This window comes from Parus major, chromosome 5 (assembly GCF_001522545.3).
Source record: "Parus major isolate Abel chromosome 5, Parus_major1.1, whole genome shotgun sequence".
Taxonomy (NCBI): domain Eukaryota; kingdom Metazoa; phylum Chordata; class Aves; order Passeriformes; family Paridae; genus Parus; species Parus major.
In genome coordinates, this window is record NC_031774.1 from 26,629,233 (window position 1) to 26,647,323 (window position 18,091).

Genomic DNA, 18,091 nt, shown 5'->3' on the forward strand with positions numbered 1-18,091 from the left:
AGTAAATTGACTTTTTTTAACCTCTTAGTTGCAGTATTCAGTATTCATCAGGATAACAGAGGAGAAATGACCATGAATGCATATACTGCAGTAAATTGGGTCCAACAGAAAGATGTGACCAACACTACCACAGATGACCCAGAAGCAAATCTCCTCCCTGCTTTAGAAATTTCAAGTTAAAATTGAAGTTTTTCTACCTGTTACATCTAAGAACCTTATGTGACCTAAAGGAGTTTTTGTGTAGAGAGCTTTATTAATCAGGGGTGAGAGATGACTGATAGCAGCAGGGGACATAGAACAGAGCAAGGGTGAGACTGTGGCTTTCTGAGAGAGTGGTGTTGATGGGAGGCACTGGCAGTTTGACCAGTGCGGAGAGCTGGGTGGGCTGCACTGTGCCATGCTTCAGGGAACCAAAGGGACCAAGGAAATGGTGGCTGCTGGATGTAGGATGCTGCAGCCTGGCTTGGAGCACAGGGCTGGCCTTTCTGAAGTTTCCCACTAGTTCAGTCCTTGCTGAGAAGCTGAGGCAAAGAAATACCTTGTTTTGATACCATAGCAGACAGGAAGAGTGTTGCAGTTCCTTTTTAACTACCTAAGGGTCCTGCTGTTGCTGTGTAATGAAAGAGATGATTTAATGTACTTTAGCTGCTGTCTGTAAACTGTTTTCAGTTTGTCATTGAAGCCAAATTGCCTCTCTTCTTGCCCTGCTTGCCCTCTCCTCTTTTAGTGATTTTGCAGGCTTAATTAGAAGTGTTGGCGGCAAAAGCACTAGTTGGTGAATGGGTTTTCAGGGACATGTGTGTTTGCTTGGTTCCTGGAAACAACAGAAAGGAAACCATTTTCTTTTGTTTTATGAATTTTCCCCGAAAGGAACAAAGAGATGAAACTATTTTCAGTTATGTAAGACGCCTTTCAACCACAATTCTTAGTTTCTGCTTCCCACGGTAACTGGACATAATTGTTGCATGGTCTTGTTCTTGCAGAACAGGAATTACTGGAGTTAAGAGAACTGAAAAAGTCTAAATTCTAATTGAAATTTTGGAATTAATTCTGCTTTAAGGGATTTCATGATCGTTGTAGGCTCCTACATGAAGATGTTTGAACCACACATTTACTAGCAAGAAGATAAATATATAGTACGTTGCAACTGAGTTATCGGATGTAATATTAAGACTTTGCAGCGGGATGGCATTAACTACAATTTTTTGAACAGATGCTTAGTTGCAGTGTGCATTAACTATGGCAATGCAAATGCTTTTGAAAGTTGTGCTCTGTGCATTCATCATTGTGCATGCAACAGAAAATGTCAAAAATTAACCTAACCAGTCAAGACAAATTGTGGAGTATTTTTTCAAATTGAAAAGTGAAGCAACCGGGAATTAGGTCCCTTGGTTTTCAAAGGGTAGTAGAGGGAATGGGAATAGCCTGCAAGGCTTACCATCAGGAGAGCAGGAGACCTCCTGGTCTCATAAACACTGTCTGTGGAAAGAAGGGGCAGCACAGATTGTGTGAACAGCACCCACTCTGTTTTGTGTGAGAAAGGAGGCTCTGCAGAGGAACACTAAAGCCAGAGGTATAAGGGGCACCATGGTTATAAGGAATTAACAGCTCAGTCTGCCCATGGGGAAACAGAGGTTGGCTGTTACTGGGGTAGAAGAAAGATTTGGGGGCTTTGAATGTATACTCAGGGAAGAAACTATTTTGACTATTTTCTGGGATTCATCTTGGATTACCCTTGCAGCAGCTATTTCTGACAATATATTTACACAGTAAAGTTTTGACATTGCTCCCAAGAGGAGAGTTTTTCTGCTCTGTTGTCTTCTGTGTAGATTAATGGGTAAATGCAATACAAAGAAAGGTTAGGAAGTCACCAAATATAACACTGGAGTGTTGGTGAGCAAGAAGAGCTACTGAGAACACAATCTGTTGGAACAATAAGCACATTGCTTGGGCCTGAGGGTTGTGAGAGAACAGGAGAAATGAGTGTGGAGCCCTGCAGGTCAGAGAGGTTTTTTACTAGGGCCTATGCTTTCTGGTACCTGTATTTAAATAATTCCTTCTTATCCAAAGTCACTTGAAAAATGGAAGGAGAGAGGAATGCATTGAAAGAAACAAAAGCCTACAGGCTCTGCTCAGATTTTCACGAGGCTTGTGAAGGGAATCTCCCTGCACAGTGCCTTGCCATTGCAGGGCACTTCTGAGGCTTCCTCTGAGAAGCCAGAGAAACCCTCATGTAGTGAGCTCAGGCTACTTAGCAGGAATGCAAAGGGATGAACCAGCTGCACCACCAAGTCCCAAATGAACTCTTGTGGCACTCATACCACAACCCCAAGTGCCTTATCCCTGTTAACAGTACTGTGCTCCTCTTTCCTCTGGGAAAAACATTTTGTGACTGGTTGAACAGTTTTACTAACCCACTTGTTAAATTACAAATACTCCTGTTCAAGAGGAGTAAAAAGTAAGAGCTTTCTTGCACATGCACCAGTGTGAGGTTAAACAAAACTGATGGCCCATCAGAATGAAGATGTCAGGGTACAATCCCTCCATAAATTGGTTGCTCTGGCCAAAAGCTTTAGGTGCAAAGGAGTAGTAATAATATCTGTTAAGAAATGAGATAGCTGGAAAACTTTGTAACATGCCTGAGGGTGCTGATGGGAGCTTACTTTGAAGGCAGAAAGAGGATTGCTTAGTGTGGGACTTGAAAGCCCCTTCGTTCCTAGGATGCTCAGCACTGTTGCAGCCCTTTCCAGTGAAGACAGACCCAGGTGAGAGTGCTGCACTAGGAACTGCTGTGAGAGGCCACACCTGTAGAGCAGCAGCACTCATCACTGTGTGCATGTGCAGCCTGTGCCTGCTGCTAGAACACACTCAATGCAGAGTCCCAGCCTTGCTCTCTGCCAGGCCCATCTCACTGAGCCCTCTTAATGTGCTGTGCAGCACAGCTGTTGTTAGAACCCATCTGTGCGCTCATCTACTGAGCTGGCAGGGCCCCAGGGGAAGTAGCATCTCTGACCACACAACTGTACACCTGAATGCTCTAAGCAGATCCCAGGATGAAAAGATGGTTCTGGAACAGCTTTAGTAGGAATTTTGGAAAACTTAAGTGCAGCGTGTCTTTCCTGTAAAGCCCATCTTAGTTAATGGGCCTTTACCTTCTCATAGGTTCCTGATCTGGTCAGTGCTTCCTACAGCTGCTGAGAGCAGGATGGTCTTGTCCAACCCAGAGTGGTTACCAGGCAGAAAGTGAAGAGGCTCCATCGCATAGTCATTGTTTACAGATATGCTATCATCCACTTACTGTGAGCTGGTCCTACAGCTTTGCAGCTGAAGACCCAGTTGTACCTCTGCATACTGACTTTGCACAGGTGATTCCAAATCCCAAAGATGTCATCTGTAGAACTGGGCTTGTGTCCTGCTACAGCTGCACGAGCAAGCCCACCCTCCCAGACCACTGACCAAACTGCATGTTAGGGCTGTGGACTTAGTTAGGAAATACTTTGATAAATTAACAGGGACATTCAGTTTTGCTACTGGACCAGAAAACAGGTTTTGCTCCATGCTTGCTGCTTTTTACAGGGGATGGTGGCAAGGCGGTCATATGCTATCATCATCTGAAAGGGACAAAGTTTAGTATGACCCAGCAAAAAGGACTGACAGTGGGGGTGAGGAAAACAGCTGTTCCTTGAACTGTTTCCAGCCATGGAGCATGGCTGCTTCCAAAGTAGAGCAGTGGCAGTTGCAGCAACCCCAACCAAAGCTACTCCAAACAAAGCCCCAGAACACTTACAGCGTTCAGCTTCTCAGCATCAGCTGCTTCACTCTGCTGGGCCAGCCTACTTCTTGAGGCAGATGTGACCACAGCTAAAGTCTAGGTGCCCAAACTAGGATCAAGTTAGAGCAGCCTTTTGACAGCAAATTCAGCTAGCACAACAGAGGCTCTTTAAGTTACCTGCTTGGCAGGCTTACAGCTAGATTTCAGAGAGACTGAATCTTGCCTACAGTTCATCATTGTTCAGCTTTTATTTCCAGGATGTCTGAGATGTATTTACACAGCAAGATTTGCTGGACTGCTGAAGGAGGTTCACACAATTAGATGAGCAAAGCAGATGCAGCAGCAAGCACACGATGACTCAACAGCTTAGTGACTGGTGTAAAGATTCTGAAGTCACATACAGATTGGCAGCTTTGTAGACCAGGTCTGAGGAGAATGCAATCTCAGTTATAAGAGAAGTGGTAGAGATCCTGTTTGACAGCCATGAGTAAGCCAGGAACTCCTCGGCTACCCCCAAGTCTTGAAGAAAACACCACACTAGGAATGGCATCTTTGGATGATGGGTGGGGAGAAGGGATGGTTCTAAGCAGCTGAGCATCTTGGAGACTCCAAATTCTGGTATAACAATCCTGACCAACTGGGAGGAAAGCAAAATTCAACATTACACAAGAAGGACTTTACATGTCAATAATTCTGCGAGATAATCACCACAGAAGCAGAAGGTCTATGGGGAAAACATCCTGAATATTTTTACACCCACAAGAGGCAAAGTGTTTACCCATACTTTACAAAACAAAACTTTTGCACTGAATACTACAAGAGTGGGAAAAATGTGCATTTCCTATTAGGTAATTAAAGGTACAATAAATCACTATTTAGAGTGCTTTTCTCTTTATCAAGCTCCTAAGCCAAAAAAAGGGGAGAAAAATTAAGTCAAATTAAAAATTCTTACTATTCCACCACTTACTGACAAATCCAAGGAAAGGAGGTCACTGTCTTTACAGTGACTCTATGAACCTTGACTACACTATAGGGGTTTTGTTTCATCTATTGCAACTTTTCCACTCCCAACCACAAATATAACAATACAAAAATCTGAGGGTAAATGGCAGTATTCAAAATTAATCTGAGTGGTATAGACAGTTTACAATGAGTCAGGCCCACATACCAATGCTTCAGTTCATCACCACATTCTCCACTTAAGCACCAACTAAAGATATACCAAGTTATCACCAAGTCTCCTGTTTTCATGCTGTTTCCCTGAATTTTAAAATCAAGTGTTCTCTGCTCTACTCTTGAGACATAATGTGGAAAGGATAATGGGACTTTTGCAGGACACAGCAGATAAAGCTGTTGAGTACCTCACAGGATTGATTACAGTAGGTGTACATCCATAACATAACTTTCATAGTATATTAGAGTATGTTTAAGGCTAATTTTTTTCTGAGTTTTAAAGAATTAACATCTTTACAGTTTCTAACAGTTGTACTTAAGAAACACCCCTCAGGCATAAGAAAATTACCACCAGTGATCCACTATATGAAGAGAAGGAGGAAAAAGTTAACCTACCTGCTATAAGAAGTCCTTCCTTTTCATTTACATGCAGAGGGAGAAGAGCATATTCATTGTGGTGACCTTTGTACTGTTTCACACATTTTGCTGTTCTCAGGTCCCACAATTTTATCTGCAAGTTGAAGGAATTGTTTGAGATGATATATTAAAGCAGAGAGCACCCAAAGGTTGGAGGTGTTGGAGCATGTCCAGAGGAGGGACAGGAAGATTTATCAATGGGCTAGAGGATCCATCCCGTGGAGACAGGCTGAGAATTCAGCCTGAAAAAGCAGCCTCCTCTTAAAGGAGGCTACAATAGAGCTGGAGAGGGTCAATTTATAAGGGTATGTAGTAACAGGACAAGGGGGAATGGGTTTAAACTGAGAAGGGTAGGTTCAGATTAAATATTACGATGCTCTTTAAGGTGAAGGTGGTGAGTGACTAGAACAGGTTTCCCAGAGAAGTTGTGGATGTCCCATCCCTGGAAATGTTCAAGGTCAGGTTGGATGAAGGTCTAATGGAAGGTGTCCCTGCCTATGACAGGGGGCTGGAACCAGGTTATCTTTAAGTTTCCATCCAACCCAAACCATTCTGTGATAAAAAATGGGCTCTGGAAGAAGACCCATAAACAGAACTACCACCCAGTTCCATCCTACATACTAAGAGCAGACATCTGCCCTCGGGAGTAGGATAAGTAGCTGTAACTGCCCAGATACTAAAAGGAACAGAATATGCTAAACACAACAAAACCATACCTTTCCAGCCATATCTGCTGCCATCAGATAATGTTCAGCCTCCATAAGGTGAAGAGATGTAACTGCTGAGCCATGGAAGAGACGATTTGCTTTCCAGCTCTGCCCCTTGCGGTTACGTTGGCGCACATCAATGCTGAAAATCTCACCCGAACGGCAGCCATTGTACAGCAGTGGGGTCTGGGAGAATCCCAGAGAAAGAAGCATACTGTGTAACATCTGCAAGGATCTTACAAGTTACACAGACAGTGTCTGTGTCGTGCTTTTCAGCTCTACAGTGTAGTTGCCAAAGTATTTTAACAGATGCATTAAGAAGCAGAATTTTAATTACACACTGCAATGTTTTTCAGCCAATGTGTTAGTTCCATTCAAACCTCAGCTACTTACTTCAGCTGTAAAAGTTTTCCTAGGTAAGCAGGAATTCAGTCTAACATAAACAGTAAAACACAAACTGGAATTCTTATTCTTATTTCACCATCATAACTCTTTGTGAACAAGTCCATTAATACTTTATAGGGACTTTCTCCTTCTTGGTGGAGGCAATACACCGAGTGTTATTAGAATGAGGTTATTTGCCAAAACCAAAACAATTTTACATGTTATTACTGTGTTCTTTGTGCTTCCTTGTCTTTTAACCTCTAATCTTAACAAAAATTGCCCCTGTTGCCACAGTTTGAAATCAGATAATCTTTTTGTTGCTATTCAGTTGTGTGAGAGCATGAGACCACATCAGCTCTGCTGTGCAACAGCCATCCAACAGCAGCTGTCATCACAACTTTATGTACAGCTTGAGGAGTGCTGCTCCAAACAGAATAAAGAGCCCATCAATGAGGCAGTGCTCTGAAAAAATGGTGTCTGGTTCTCCGTACCTGCGTGGCAAACTGCTGTGCCAGCACATCACTGCTGGTTCCAAACGTCTGACGATGCCCTGTCACTACATTGGTCACAAGAACTCGTCGTGTTAGGCCTAAGGAAGACAGATGATGTTGGTTTAGCTGTAATTTGTGTAGCAGATGGGAGATGAATGAAGTCTTTCCCACTGAGACACAGGGGGTTGCCAGCCTTGCAGATAGATCACCTGTGCTAAAGCAGTTGTCTGCTTGGGGATTCAGGCACCAAGCGCAGGACCAGGCAGTGGATATCTTGAAACTGCACAGCATTCCAGGTCGAGCTCCTAGAAGACAGGAGCAACACATGAAGTGTTCATAAAATGTTAGGACAGGATGATAACTCAGAAAGCTTCTTAGATTGCCACATTTATTTTAACATTTCAATCTGAAGGAGAGCAAGTGACCCAATTTGTGTCCTTAAGCTGCTCAAGAGACAGGAAACAGAAATGCAAGTTCACGACTGTAAATGGGATGCCTACAGTCTATGTAAATAGATGATATTGAGAGACTGTTAGATTTATTCAGTAATCAGAGGGCTGACCATGGCAGGAAAGAGAACACTTGCCTTATAGCACTAAGTAAGCCATTTTTCAAAAGATGAGTGGGCTAGAAATAAAAAACATTTACTTTATAAACTACAGATTAGCCAAAGCCTAACCTGTAAATTCTATGCCTGCTTATTTAAAAAAAAAAAAAAAAAAAAAAAGAAAAAGATTAAGCAATAAAACCCTAGATTTGACCCTTACTCATGTAGCCCCTGCATGGAATTTATGCCAATTAGCAGAATAGATCCCCAGTTTTTACTTCCTTCATGGCACATCATACATACATCTGTCAGGTAGCAGAGGTGACGTGGACAAGAATGGATGGATAACATAATTTTAGATAGTGTTAAGTTCTACTTTCCTTCTGGCATCTACAAAGGCTCCCACAAACCACCTATTTAGGAGAGTGAAGGAAATCAAATTTGGAAATACCTAAACAGTCAGTATGATATACTGGATGAAAGGATTGTGGAGCTCACAGCAGCTAATTGTGGTGAAAGGCTTCAAATGTTTGAGAGCAGCTGGGTATGCTGGCCTAGTAGCCATCCACCCTCAGTGACTCTTTATTCAAGTTAACGCTGACTCTAAGCAATTCTTTTTAATGGCTGCATATATAGTAAGACATTAAAAATTTAAAACTAGTCCATTACTCTTATCTATCACAGATTTCCTCTGTATAAATTTAATTGATCATGTCTGAATGGAAGTCAGATTAGAGCACTCTGTGACCTGAAGAAGCATGGTTCTAACATCTATCAAGAAAGTCCAATTAATTAAGTCCTGTCCCCAGGAACACTGAACAAAAAAGATCAGCTATAGCCAGACTTTAGATGTAGTACTCCCCCAGTCAGTCAGGTTTCCATACAACTAACTGGAGTTGGAGCTTGTACGAGGAGCTATGGGCCGAGATATTTACCAGCTTTCCAGCTCTGATTGATGCACTGAGAATATCTGAGCAGCTGCTATGAGAAGGGATTCTGCAGTGACTGGACAGTAAGGGAATGTGAGTATTTACTGTGTGCAGCTTCCAAGTACTAGTTACAGGCCAAGCTGATGAAAAATCTCAAGTGTTTACTTTACAAGTGAGGTGTTCTCCTGCCAAAGTCAAGTACTGCAGCAGCTAAAAATAAGCTAGGGCTTCGAATACTGCTTTCATCATCATTTCACTTCTTAAGCTGTTTTAGTCTTACAGGAATACAACAGCCTCACCGACTACTGAAAAAGAATGCTTAAATAATCTTTAATTTGTGCTCTTTACATACCATAACTGCTACCAAAACTCAGAGACAAAAAAAACAACAAAAACACCCTACCTGGGTTAGTGCTGCTGAACAATGATGCTGGAAGCAGACTGGCACAGCCTGGTGTTTCTGCAATTCCCATGAGACACAGCTTGCTGAAGTGAGTTAAGGAAAACTGATTTCTCCCCATACTGGAACAAGGCTGCCTAATATTTATAAATGGGAAAAGCAAGATGCCCTGACACAGCTACAGCTCACAACACTTTTCCTTGAGACCTTTGATGTGCTTTACAGTTTACAACTAAGCTGTGACACTTCATTTCTTTCATAAGAACGAGCTAGAAAGATTTAAAATTCTTGCTTGTATATTTTCACTACCAGAAAAATAAGAGAATACTATTGTATCTTACTAGTGATAGGAAAAAGAAAATAATAAGCAGGGCCTACATAGATCATTCTTCTCACTTTTTCAAGTTGCTGATACTGCATTAATATAGATCTGTTTTTCATGGAGATGTATTGGAAAAATGGAAGGCAAGGAAAAGTCACTTTACATTACATTTAAATATTTTATGAAGACTATACCAGGTAAAAATAGAATTTGAAAGCTCCACTTCAGCTTCAGTGGGGTACATCTCTAACTCCACTAGGGGAAAGCATGAACCCACCAAATGAAGCAATCCTGAACCTGTTCCCAGCTGTGTGCTTGCCTGATGAGCTCCTGCCCCTGATGGGTTGGTCTGGAATTGCCTGTATTTCACACAAGCCATTCCATACTTTTCTATGTAATTTCTTTTGGCACTTTAATAGCACACCTGTTGTCTGCCATCTCCTATGTCAAAATTCAGGTTTTTTTCCCCTACTCTTTTGGGCTCCACACTGTTCATTATTACTGCTTCCTCTACTATATCATCAACTTTTCTCTTGAGTCAGACCTGCAGAACATGCTCTGAAAGTTGTAGGTGATATTACTGAATTGCTCCCATTCTCCTCTCACCCCAATCAATATGGGCATGGTTTACACACAAACAAACCATCCCACTTTCAAAGAGGTTCACTTCAGAAAAAACTTGTTTGCCTTAACTCCCTGCTCCTGTTCTTTTGCCTCAGCCAATTTCTAAACACTAGATCATTTTGGATATGGCATTTACATACACTATTAATGAAGTGGGAATTCTCCACAGCAGAAAACATGGTTTTTCATTTACTATGAACATGGGAACAATTACACATATATCTATAACAGAACTGTACATCTACCTCAGTAATTCCAGCGTATTTAGATTTTCATTACTTCCACTGTTTTCCAGAAAACTTATCTTCTGGGGAAACTACAGGAGAGGTATTCCTTGAAGTTAGTTTTTCTGTGAAGCATGATGCAGACTTGTGAAACCTGAATGACAATTTTGCTTTTTTTAAAAGGATATAAAACGTGAGAATCTGGATGAGTCAGTGATGCCCAGCACACAGAGTTCACCTTCAGAGATAAGAAGACATACTATTTTTGTGATCTGTTACTCAATTAAGGAAATGTTATTTCCATGCAAAAATGACGTAAAATTAGGCACTGGGCACGACTCCTCAGCCCACTAAATAACTCAGTAATGGGGCATAAGCATTTCAGCTTCATACTCAGAACAGCATTGAGAAGTCAGACCAAACACAAACTAAGGCACCAAGCACATCCCATTATTCAAGGGACCATCCCTGAAAGAATCTGAGCATGAAGGGATCATGAAAACCTGTTTTAAATATGCCTGATATTTAATAGGATAAACACAGCTTGAGGGTAAGCTTTAAGGATAAACATAGTTTCCCAAAATTATTTTTAAGAAGGAAGCATGCAAATCTTGGTAGGGTTGGTAGCCAAAGATGAGTTTTGCCAGCTACAGTCCGAGTCTAAGTAATCACTATCCTTGGAAGCTGGTAGTTCTATGTAGTCTTCCATTCCAATTGTAGTATAACATTCCTGATAACTATCACTCTTACTAAGCACTTTCTCAACAGGTTTATTGTGGTTCTGTGTTTACCCAAGCTTCACATTTCTAGGTCCTTCCATTCTCTTCTCCCAGCCCCTTCCCAACCCCTCATGGCACTCCCACCTGAGCCTCCTAAGAACAGTGTTCTGAGAATGCAACCACCAAAGGAGGAACAGAAAATAATACTTTGCGGTTTGTGAAGTAGAGGTTGTCATACATCTCCACACTGAGAGACTCCTTCCCCAAACCACTGAGATTGATGATACCATATTTACATCCTCCATGCTCTACATCGTTCACAGTGAATATTCGTTCACAAGCAACATCTGCCTGTAAAATAAAAGCTTACCAGTCACACTTACTGGAAACTTACAGGAAAAACAGCTTGAGGGAGTTGCATTAGGTCTAAAATGAAACAATACATTAATTCTGATCCCTTTAACACCACTTTCCATTCATCTCTAAAATCCAACTCCTTTTAAATGCATGCACAGAAAAAACAGGGATAAGAAAAGGATTCAGTCATTGGCTAACTAAATGATCTTTCCAGTGTTAACAATTCTATACATTTGCACTGTTTCTGAGTCCCTTCTGGCTTCAGCTACCTATGCAGTGCTCTGTTTACAAGGCCAGGAGCTGGTCCTGGAGAGCTTTCTATATAGTCTATGAAAGACCATGAAATGTAAAGTGATTACTGATGTTTACTTAGAATCTCTGAACCACAGGCTTTGCCACTCCCAAAATGCTCCTTTTTCTTTTTTTTTTTCTTTCTCTTGATCTTCTCCACTCCTTCTCCCAGTCCCACAATAATGACCCACTCAACTCCTATTTACTTCCAAAAGAACGTGTGAAAAAAAAGAAAAAACCCCAAAACAACAATCCAACAAAAGATGTTTTCATATCCAACCTTTTTTACAATTTTCCTTTGTAAGAAAGGAACAGGCTCTCCCTACCTGTTTAAAGTTACTAAGCACAGATTTTAAGAACTGACAAAGCAGGAATAACACATCTTTAAAAGCAACGTTTGACCTGTGTGATTTGGTTACAAGAGCCTGAATTTTCACTGAAGATGGGCTCTCTTTATCTTAAAGACTTATCATTTCTCATAACATACCACAATGATTTTAAAATTGTTGGTTCCAGCAACTGAGGAATCCAGACTGTGAATTTCTATCTTCCTCCTCTGCATGCAGTTCACTTTTAGTTCATGGACTAGCCTGTAAAACCAGGTAGGAGGGTGAGGGGGTTGAAGAGAGGAGAATTCAGGTAAGCCTAAATTTAATGCATATGAAAAGAATTCTGGACAGGATATAGAACTGCTTCTCAATCACTGAAGAGAAATTACCTGAATAAATAGCATGCTGAAATTTAACTTGCATAACCCATGAACATGTGCATCTTCCACATTCTTGGAATTTCATCCCACTATTTTTAAACCCAGCACATCTTTAATAGCCAGAACAGCAACACAGCAAGTCACTAACTTAACTTGCCTTCTGCTGTTCTAATGGGGAGCAAGGGAATGGTCATGTCCATTGAAAGGCACTTATCCTAAAAAAGCTGTGCTATACTCATAAAGTAAAATGTGGCAAAACAGCATATCCATATACATACATAAAGTGAACTTTTTTTGAAGTAAAATTGGGAAACAACTTCCTGATTTGAATTCTCATTATTTTAATAATCTGACTATTACAGAAGATTTTTTCTGACTTCAAGTAATATGTTCCTCCTCATCCCAATGGAACAGTAAGAAATGCAAGAAAACTTGACTGAAACAGTTGCACCTACAGCAGAACTTGGCATTGCAAAGAGAAATCAAATCACTGTACCTGCAATAACTTGTGGAGCTGAGCAAACCCAGCTGCCTCTTCTGTAACAGCACAGATGAGTTCAGTCCAGTCCTTGTTGTTTTCTGGAAGAGTAACATAGAATTGTACTCAGTTCCTTACTTGTTTAAGAGTCAAACACAGCTGTGAGTCTTTGACATTTGGGATGTTTAGGTAACTTTTTCCTCTAGCCTACACACATTAAAGTTTTCAGAACATATTAAACACATTCCAGCACCATCTCCCTGATCTACTACAGTAAATAGACAAGAATATCGTCCTGTGAGATGTGGAGTAAATACAGAAAATACAGAAGCTGGAAGAAAAATACGAAACCCCAACAACCATTGTTTTCACCCTACATAATCAGCAGTACCACCTGGATGTGTAAAGTCACATTCTGATTTCATTACAACACTTCATATTCTTCTTAGACAGAAAAATCTTCTATCACAACAAGACTGATATTAAACATGCAGTCTTACTGTTCTACTAAGCTGCATTTCCATTCCGTTTCCATTCCCTCCACAGTACTGGGGCTGGAACTAGATCTTTAAGGTTCTTTCCAACCCAAGTCATTCTATGATTACATTCCATGATTCACAAACCTTTTAGAATTTAATGCAAACACCTTCTGAGGATACCAGGGGATATAGTATTTAGCAGAATTATGGAGTAAGAAATCTTTTTGATAATGCTCAGACAAACCAAGAGTTTTGAGAGTCAAAACATTCTTTACATTGAAGACTTTAGAGCTGGTTGGATAACTTTATTGCTTAAGAAAAAGAACACTGTTCACTTTTCCCAAATGACAGCATATAAGCTTAGCGGTTATTTGTAAAGTTATGACATGTTTTTCAGGTAATTAAAAAGCATCCTTGTTAGATATTTTACCCACATTACAAAAATGCAGCATCAGCATTAATTTCACTGTAACACTTTATGAAGAAAAGCACACAGACTTTACAGACAGAAGCATAAGACCTGCCTTGATTTTTAGCTGTCCAAAAAAGTTCTTCAAGAAAAACCTGTTACCACCAACTATGATTAGTATTGTTTCTTCAAGGTCCAGAATATGATAAATAAATTTATTAAAAATACAAAAAACTTTAAATTAAGGCCCCACTTTGCCAGCTCAAGGCAGGAATTTGAAACCTGGCATCCAATATCCTGGCTCAAGTGTAACTGCTGGACAACTGCAATTTTGAGCATATTTCCTATGTCTTTTTTTATTTTTGACTTGATTCCTGTGTGAAACAACCAAACAAAAGGCTTCAAGGACTTTATTCTTAGCAGAAAAAGAAATTGAATTGTCAGAACTTGAAGACTTTAGTGTATAACTTGTCCTGGGCCAGAGTACAATAAAGCCTAATTGCAATATTTTTCAAAACATACCTGATTCTGTCTTTCTTCCTCTTCTAAGAGTCTCAGTCTTTTGCACTCCATTGCCTTGTGCTGAATGCTGTCCTTGGTGAGTGGGTTGTGGTTATTATGTCCAGGCAGTAGGCGAAAATAGCGGTTCTTTTCTGGGTCGTAATAAAATCCTGGAAGTTCTTCAGGGTGGGAACACATGGAGGAGAAAAAGTGGCAAAATCAGGTGGATAACTAAGTTTGTTTATTGCTCTTTGATATTCCATATCTTCATGTGAATGTCAGAGTTGTGAGACCCAAAGCTCTAGCTCCCAACAAGTCCCAAGCATGATACACAGACTAGGAATAGATGAGCCACTTACAGGAGAAAAGAAGAGGTTATTTATAGTGTTCAACTGCACTGTTCTTACACAGGTACAGAAGGGACATCACCACTGACCAAGAGGAAATTCAGACCAATCAGAAAAGCACAAAAGAAAGGTTTTGTTGCAGAACAAAAAGGGTCTTTCTTCATAAATAAATCATGAGGGGACATTCTTAGTTAAAAGACTTGGTAGGACAGCAAAAAAAAATGACAGTGACGTATCAAATAAACCCAAATAAAGTGATTCACTTCCCAGAACTAGACACTTTTTCTTCAACACAAAGGAGAGATTTAGATAAAATCAAGAGTACCTTTGGCTCCTTCCAAAGATAAAGTGGGATGAGAAACACTCATTTAGTGCTTCATTGTCTGTGTGAATGCAGAGACAGACAAGTAAAATACTTTGATAGATTTAAAATACTTTGACAGATTGTCTCAGGACAAATTTATGCAGAGGGAATTGTTAACACCTAATTTCAACAGTTTTTATTTAAAATTTAATTTACTACCAGAAATTTCATTTTAAATATCCTCTTTTTGCAGCTCCTTGTCTGCCTCTTCTAGGTTTCAAACTAGCCACAAGTGACCAACCCTTTTTCAGGTTAGCAAAAATAAAAAGTTAGTCAATGAATCAGTAAAGTTTATAAAAACACTCTACATTTAGTAGTTACACAGTAATTACACAGGAATTGATGTCTTGCAGGATGCATCTCCTGGCATGCTCACAACACAAAACGATGATATATAAAAACAATCTCTTTAAACTCAGTGTTGTTTCATGACTCTGCTGTTGTACAGACATATTAGTTCCCACTGGCTTAGTTTTTGCTAGCATTGTTTAATGAGTCAGGAAAACAGAATATAAACAGGACATCTTTCTCAACAGCACTGCTATTTCATCGTTTGTTGTAAATGAAAAAGTATTTAGCCAGAGTGTATTTATTACAGACTACAAAGTACACTGAAGGCATAAGGATAGACACATCACACAAGAGACACACCACAAAGTGGTGGATTGTTGCACCTTTCAAAAGACTGAGTAACTGAACATAAGCTGTAATTTTTTATAGGCTCTCTTGTTTTATTTGATTCCTTAGTAGTTAATTTTCTTCCTAAAGCAGCATTTCTGGAGGGAGAAACAGAATCGCATTTTTTCAGTTTATGTCAGCTTGGCTAAGCACATAAGTTTTCAAACATGAGAAGCACTTGTGGGCTTGAAAGTGATTTGGCTCTGTTCTTTCTATCTTTACTTACTACATCCTTTTATATCACCTGATGTTACTTCTCTCCACTAACTTTACTGTTTATTTTTCCTGTCACACCAGATTATTAATGCGGCTACTACTACTTTTTCCATATAATCAACATATAGGTACTGACTTTTGACCTATGAACACCATCTCTTACCTGGTGCTACAGAGTTCTGTGTTGAACTGGACGAAGAAGGATCTTCATTGCTGCTGGGACCTGCATTCACTGGGGTCTGTTGTTCTTCTTGTTCCAGACTAAAAAAAAAGCATTGCCATCAAGATAGGCTCACAATTGCCCCACACATCTTTCCCACAAATAATCTAGAAAGCAGATTGTTAGTGACATCAATGGAGTACCATTCTGCAGTGCTCTGACAGCACACTCTGCATATCACCATACATTAAACTATGAAAATCAAACAGTGAAAAACATTCAGCTTAAAATTTTCACAAGAACATTAGTGATATAACATCCTAAAAGCCTTAAATTATTTGCTAATACATTAGAGGTGGCTGTTGATTCTCCAAGCGTCTTTAACTTTTTTTAGCAAAAAATTAACTGGCCAATTGTACATCAAACAAATGGCCCTGAAAGTACTAACTCTTCACAGCACAGCATTAAGAGACAGTGCAGGTAAAACAATGATGACAGGTCAAAAATATTTTGCCATTCTCTCCGTAATAAGAATTTCACTGATGAGGTTTAGAAACATTTAAAATAAACAAAAGTTTAATGAAAAAGCAACCATAAAAACAGCTCTAACACAGGCAAGAGTAAGTTCCAAAATGTCAAACACGCTTTCCTGAACAGATCAGTTTTCAAGGCAGGGGATTATTCCCGAAACCTTGTTTCATTTTCCTGATCTGCTAGATGTGGTATTATTACTACATTACTTACCTTGCTTTCAAACATTCAGGAAGATTCTTTAATGACAGACTTTACACCAATAGACTCAGAGGCTTAAAATAAATAGGAAGGTAGAATGAAGTAATTATATTTTTCTTCCCTGAACTATCTTTGCATATTGATGAAGGGTTTATGGACAATAATGCACAGCTGAAAGGACTGGCTCATGGAGCCACATCTCAGTTTAAAATCAGTGTACAGTTGTAAACACACAATAAACTTCCAGAAATCAGTGCAATTCCACTCCCAGTAGGGATGACAGATATACCAGAAGTACTGCCTGCTAGATCTTCAGGTGGCAACCCTCTCAATTCTAGAAAGTCACCGTCCTGCACATTTAATTAGGCATAAGAATGGCTCAGCCCATGCTAAGCACAAGCTGTCTGTACTTGCCTTTGGGCGCGGTTGTTGTGACTGGGTCTTCTGTGCCGATGGGGGTGGAGGCTGCACTTGTGACTGTTCCATCCACGCCTCTCCTTGCCTCGACCGTAGTTTCTCCGCATTTCTACTCTTAAAGCAAACATACACACATACCTCACCCCTGCTTGCCTGGAACGGCTCAGCACACAAGTCAAGTCTCTTAATGCGGCCTCTTTTCAAACAGTTTCAACCCGTAACGACCAGGCCCGCCGGCCGGCCGTAGCACAGCCGCTCCCCTATGCCTGTCGACTTCTCCACTAGTCCCGGACCAGCTCCGCGGGTCACCCCGCAGCGCTGAAGCCAAAACGCCGGAGGAAGAAGGACAGTAAAGATCGACCATGCCCCACCACCTCCCTGGGCCCGCCCGTCCCTCACCGCGCCGGGCCCGCGCCAACCCTGCCGCGTCCGCGCTGCCTCCAGCGCCCCGCCCACACACCCCTAGAGGCGCCTCTCATTGGTGCTCAGCCGCCTTCGCCGCGTGACGGACAGCTTGTTCGTCCAACCGCAGGAGGCCGGGCCGGCGCGTGCGCCGCGCGGGGGCGGGGCCGGGCTGAGGGCGGGCGATGGCGCGGGGGTGCGGCGCTGGGGGCATGGAGGGTGTGGGTGAAAGAGGGGCTCTTAGCACGGCAGGGGAGCAGCGCGGGGCGGAAGGGGTCGCTTAGCACGGTAGGGGAGCGACGCAGGGCAGAGGCAGCCTGGGGTTTGCTGGGAGGCGGCGTGCTTGGAGGAGACACCGAAAGGGTATCTCTGCTTCTCTATGTCGCTGGCTCCCTCAAAGCCATCCTTCGGCTGTGGGCAGAAGCTGTTACAACTGGTCTGAATTTATCAAGAATTCAGAAGAGATAGTGCCTTGAAAGTGACTTTTCCGGACGAGGCTTCTTGGTGCTTATTTTTTTCTTATTTTGTGCCTTCTACTGTTGGGCAATATTGAGGCACAAGGTGGGCGGAAAAGCTCGGGCTGCAGCAATCAGTGGTAGCTCCTCGGTTGCTCCGGGCACCAGAGGGCTGTGGTGGTAGCTACCATCGCCTTGCAGTCTCAGTAATAAATTCCTTTTCTTCTTAATCGTTTAGAGGTGTCCTTAAGCACTTTTTGTAAAGTGACATTCCCCTTCCTGCTTGTTCAGCGTCTAGGACCTTAAAAAAGTTATAACCAGAATTGTAAAAAAGTTTATTCATTTAATGAATTATTAAGGTTAGAACAAACAAAAGCGATGCTTAAA

General features: G+C 41.2%; 1 protein-coding gene across 4 annotated transcripts; it reads right to left on the bottom strand.

The window, feature by feature from the left end:
* Nucleotides 1-3,996: 3,996 nt before the first annotated feature.
* DCAF4 (DDB1 and CUL4 associated factor 4) lies at nt 3,997-17,297 on the bottom strand. 4 transcript variants are annotated; one of them, XM_015630631.3, is made up of 14 exons: nt 17,247-17,297; nt 16,845-16,956; nt 15,702-15,799; nt 13,955-14,112; nt 12,563-12,645; nt 11,845-11,947; nt 10,917-11,060; nt 10,179-10,228; nt 8,824-8,903; nt 7,154-7,249; nt 6,945-7,042; nt 6,079-6,255; nt 5,342-5,456; nt 3,997-4,409 (listed from the first exon to the last, which is right to left on the bottom strand). In XM_015630631.3, exons 2-14 carry the CDS (start codon nt 16,952-16,954, stop codon nt 4,216-4,218), a joined length of 1,506 nt encoding a protein of 501 aa, XP_015486117.1. In that variant the 5' UTR covers nt 16,955-16,956; nt 17,247-17,297; the 3' UTR covers nt 3,997-4,215. The 4 variants fall into 4 exon arrangements, with proteins under 4 accessions (XP_015486117.1, XP_015486116.1, XP_015486115.1 ...); XM_015630630.3 differs by having other exon boundaries at nt 16,845-16,961; XM_015630629.3 differs by lacking the exon at nt 17,247-17,297 and having other exon boundaries at nt 16,845-17,237.
* Nucleotides 17,298-18,091: the final 794 nt, after the last annotated feature.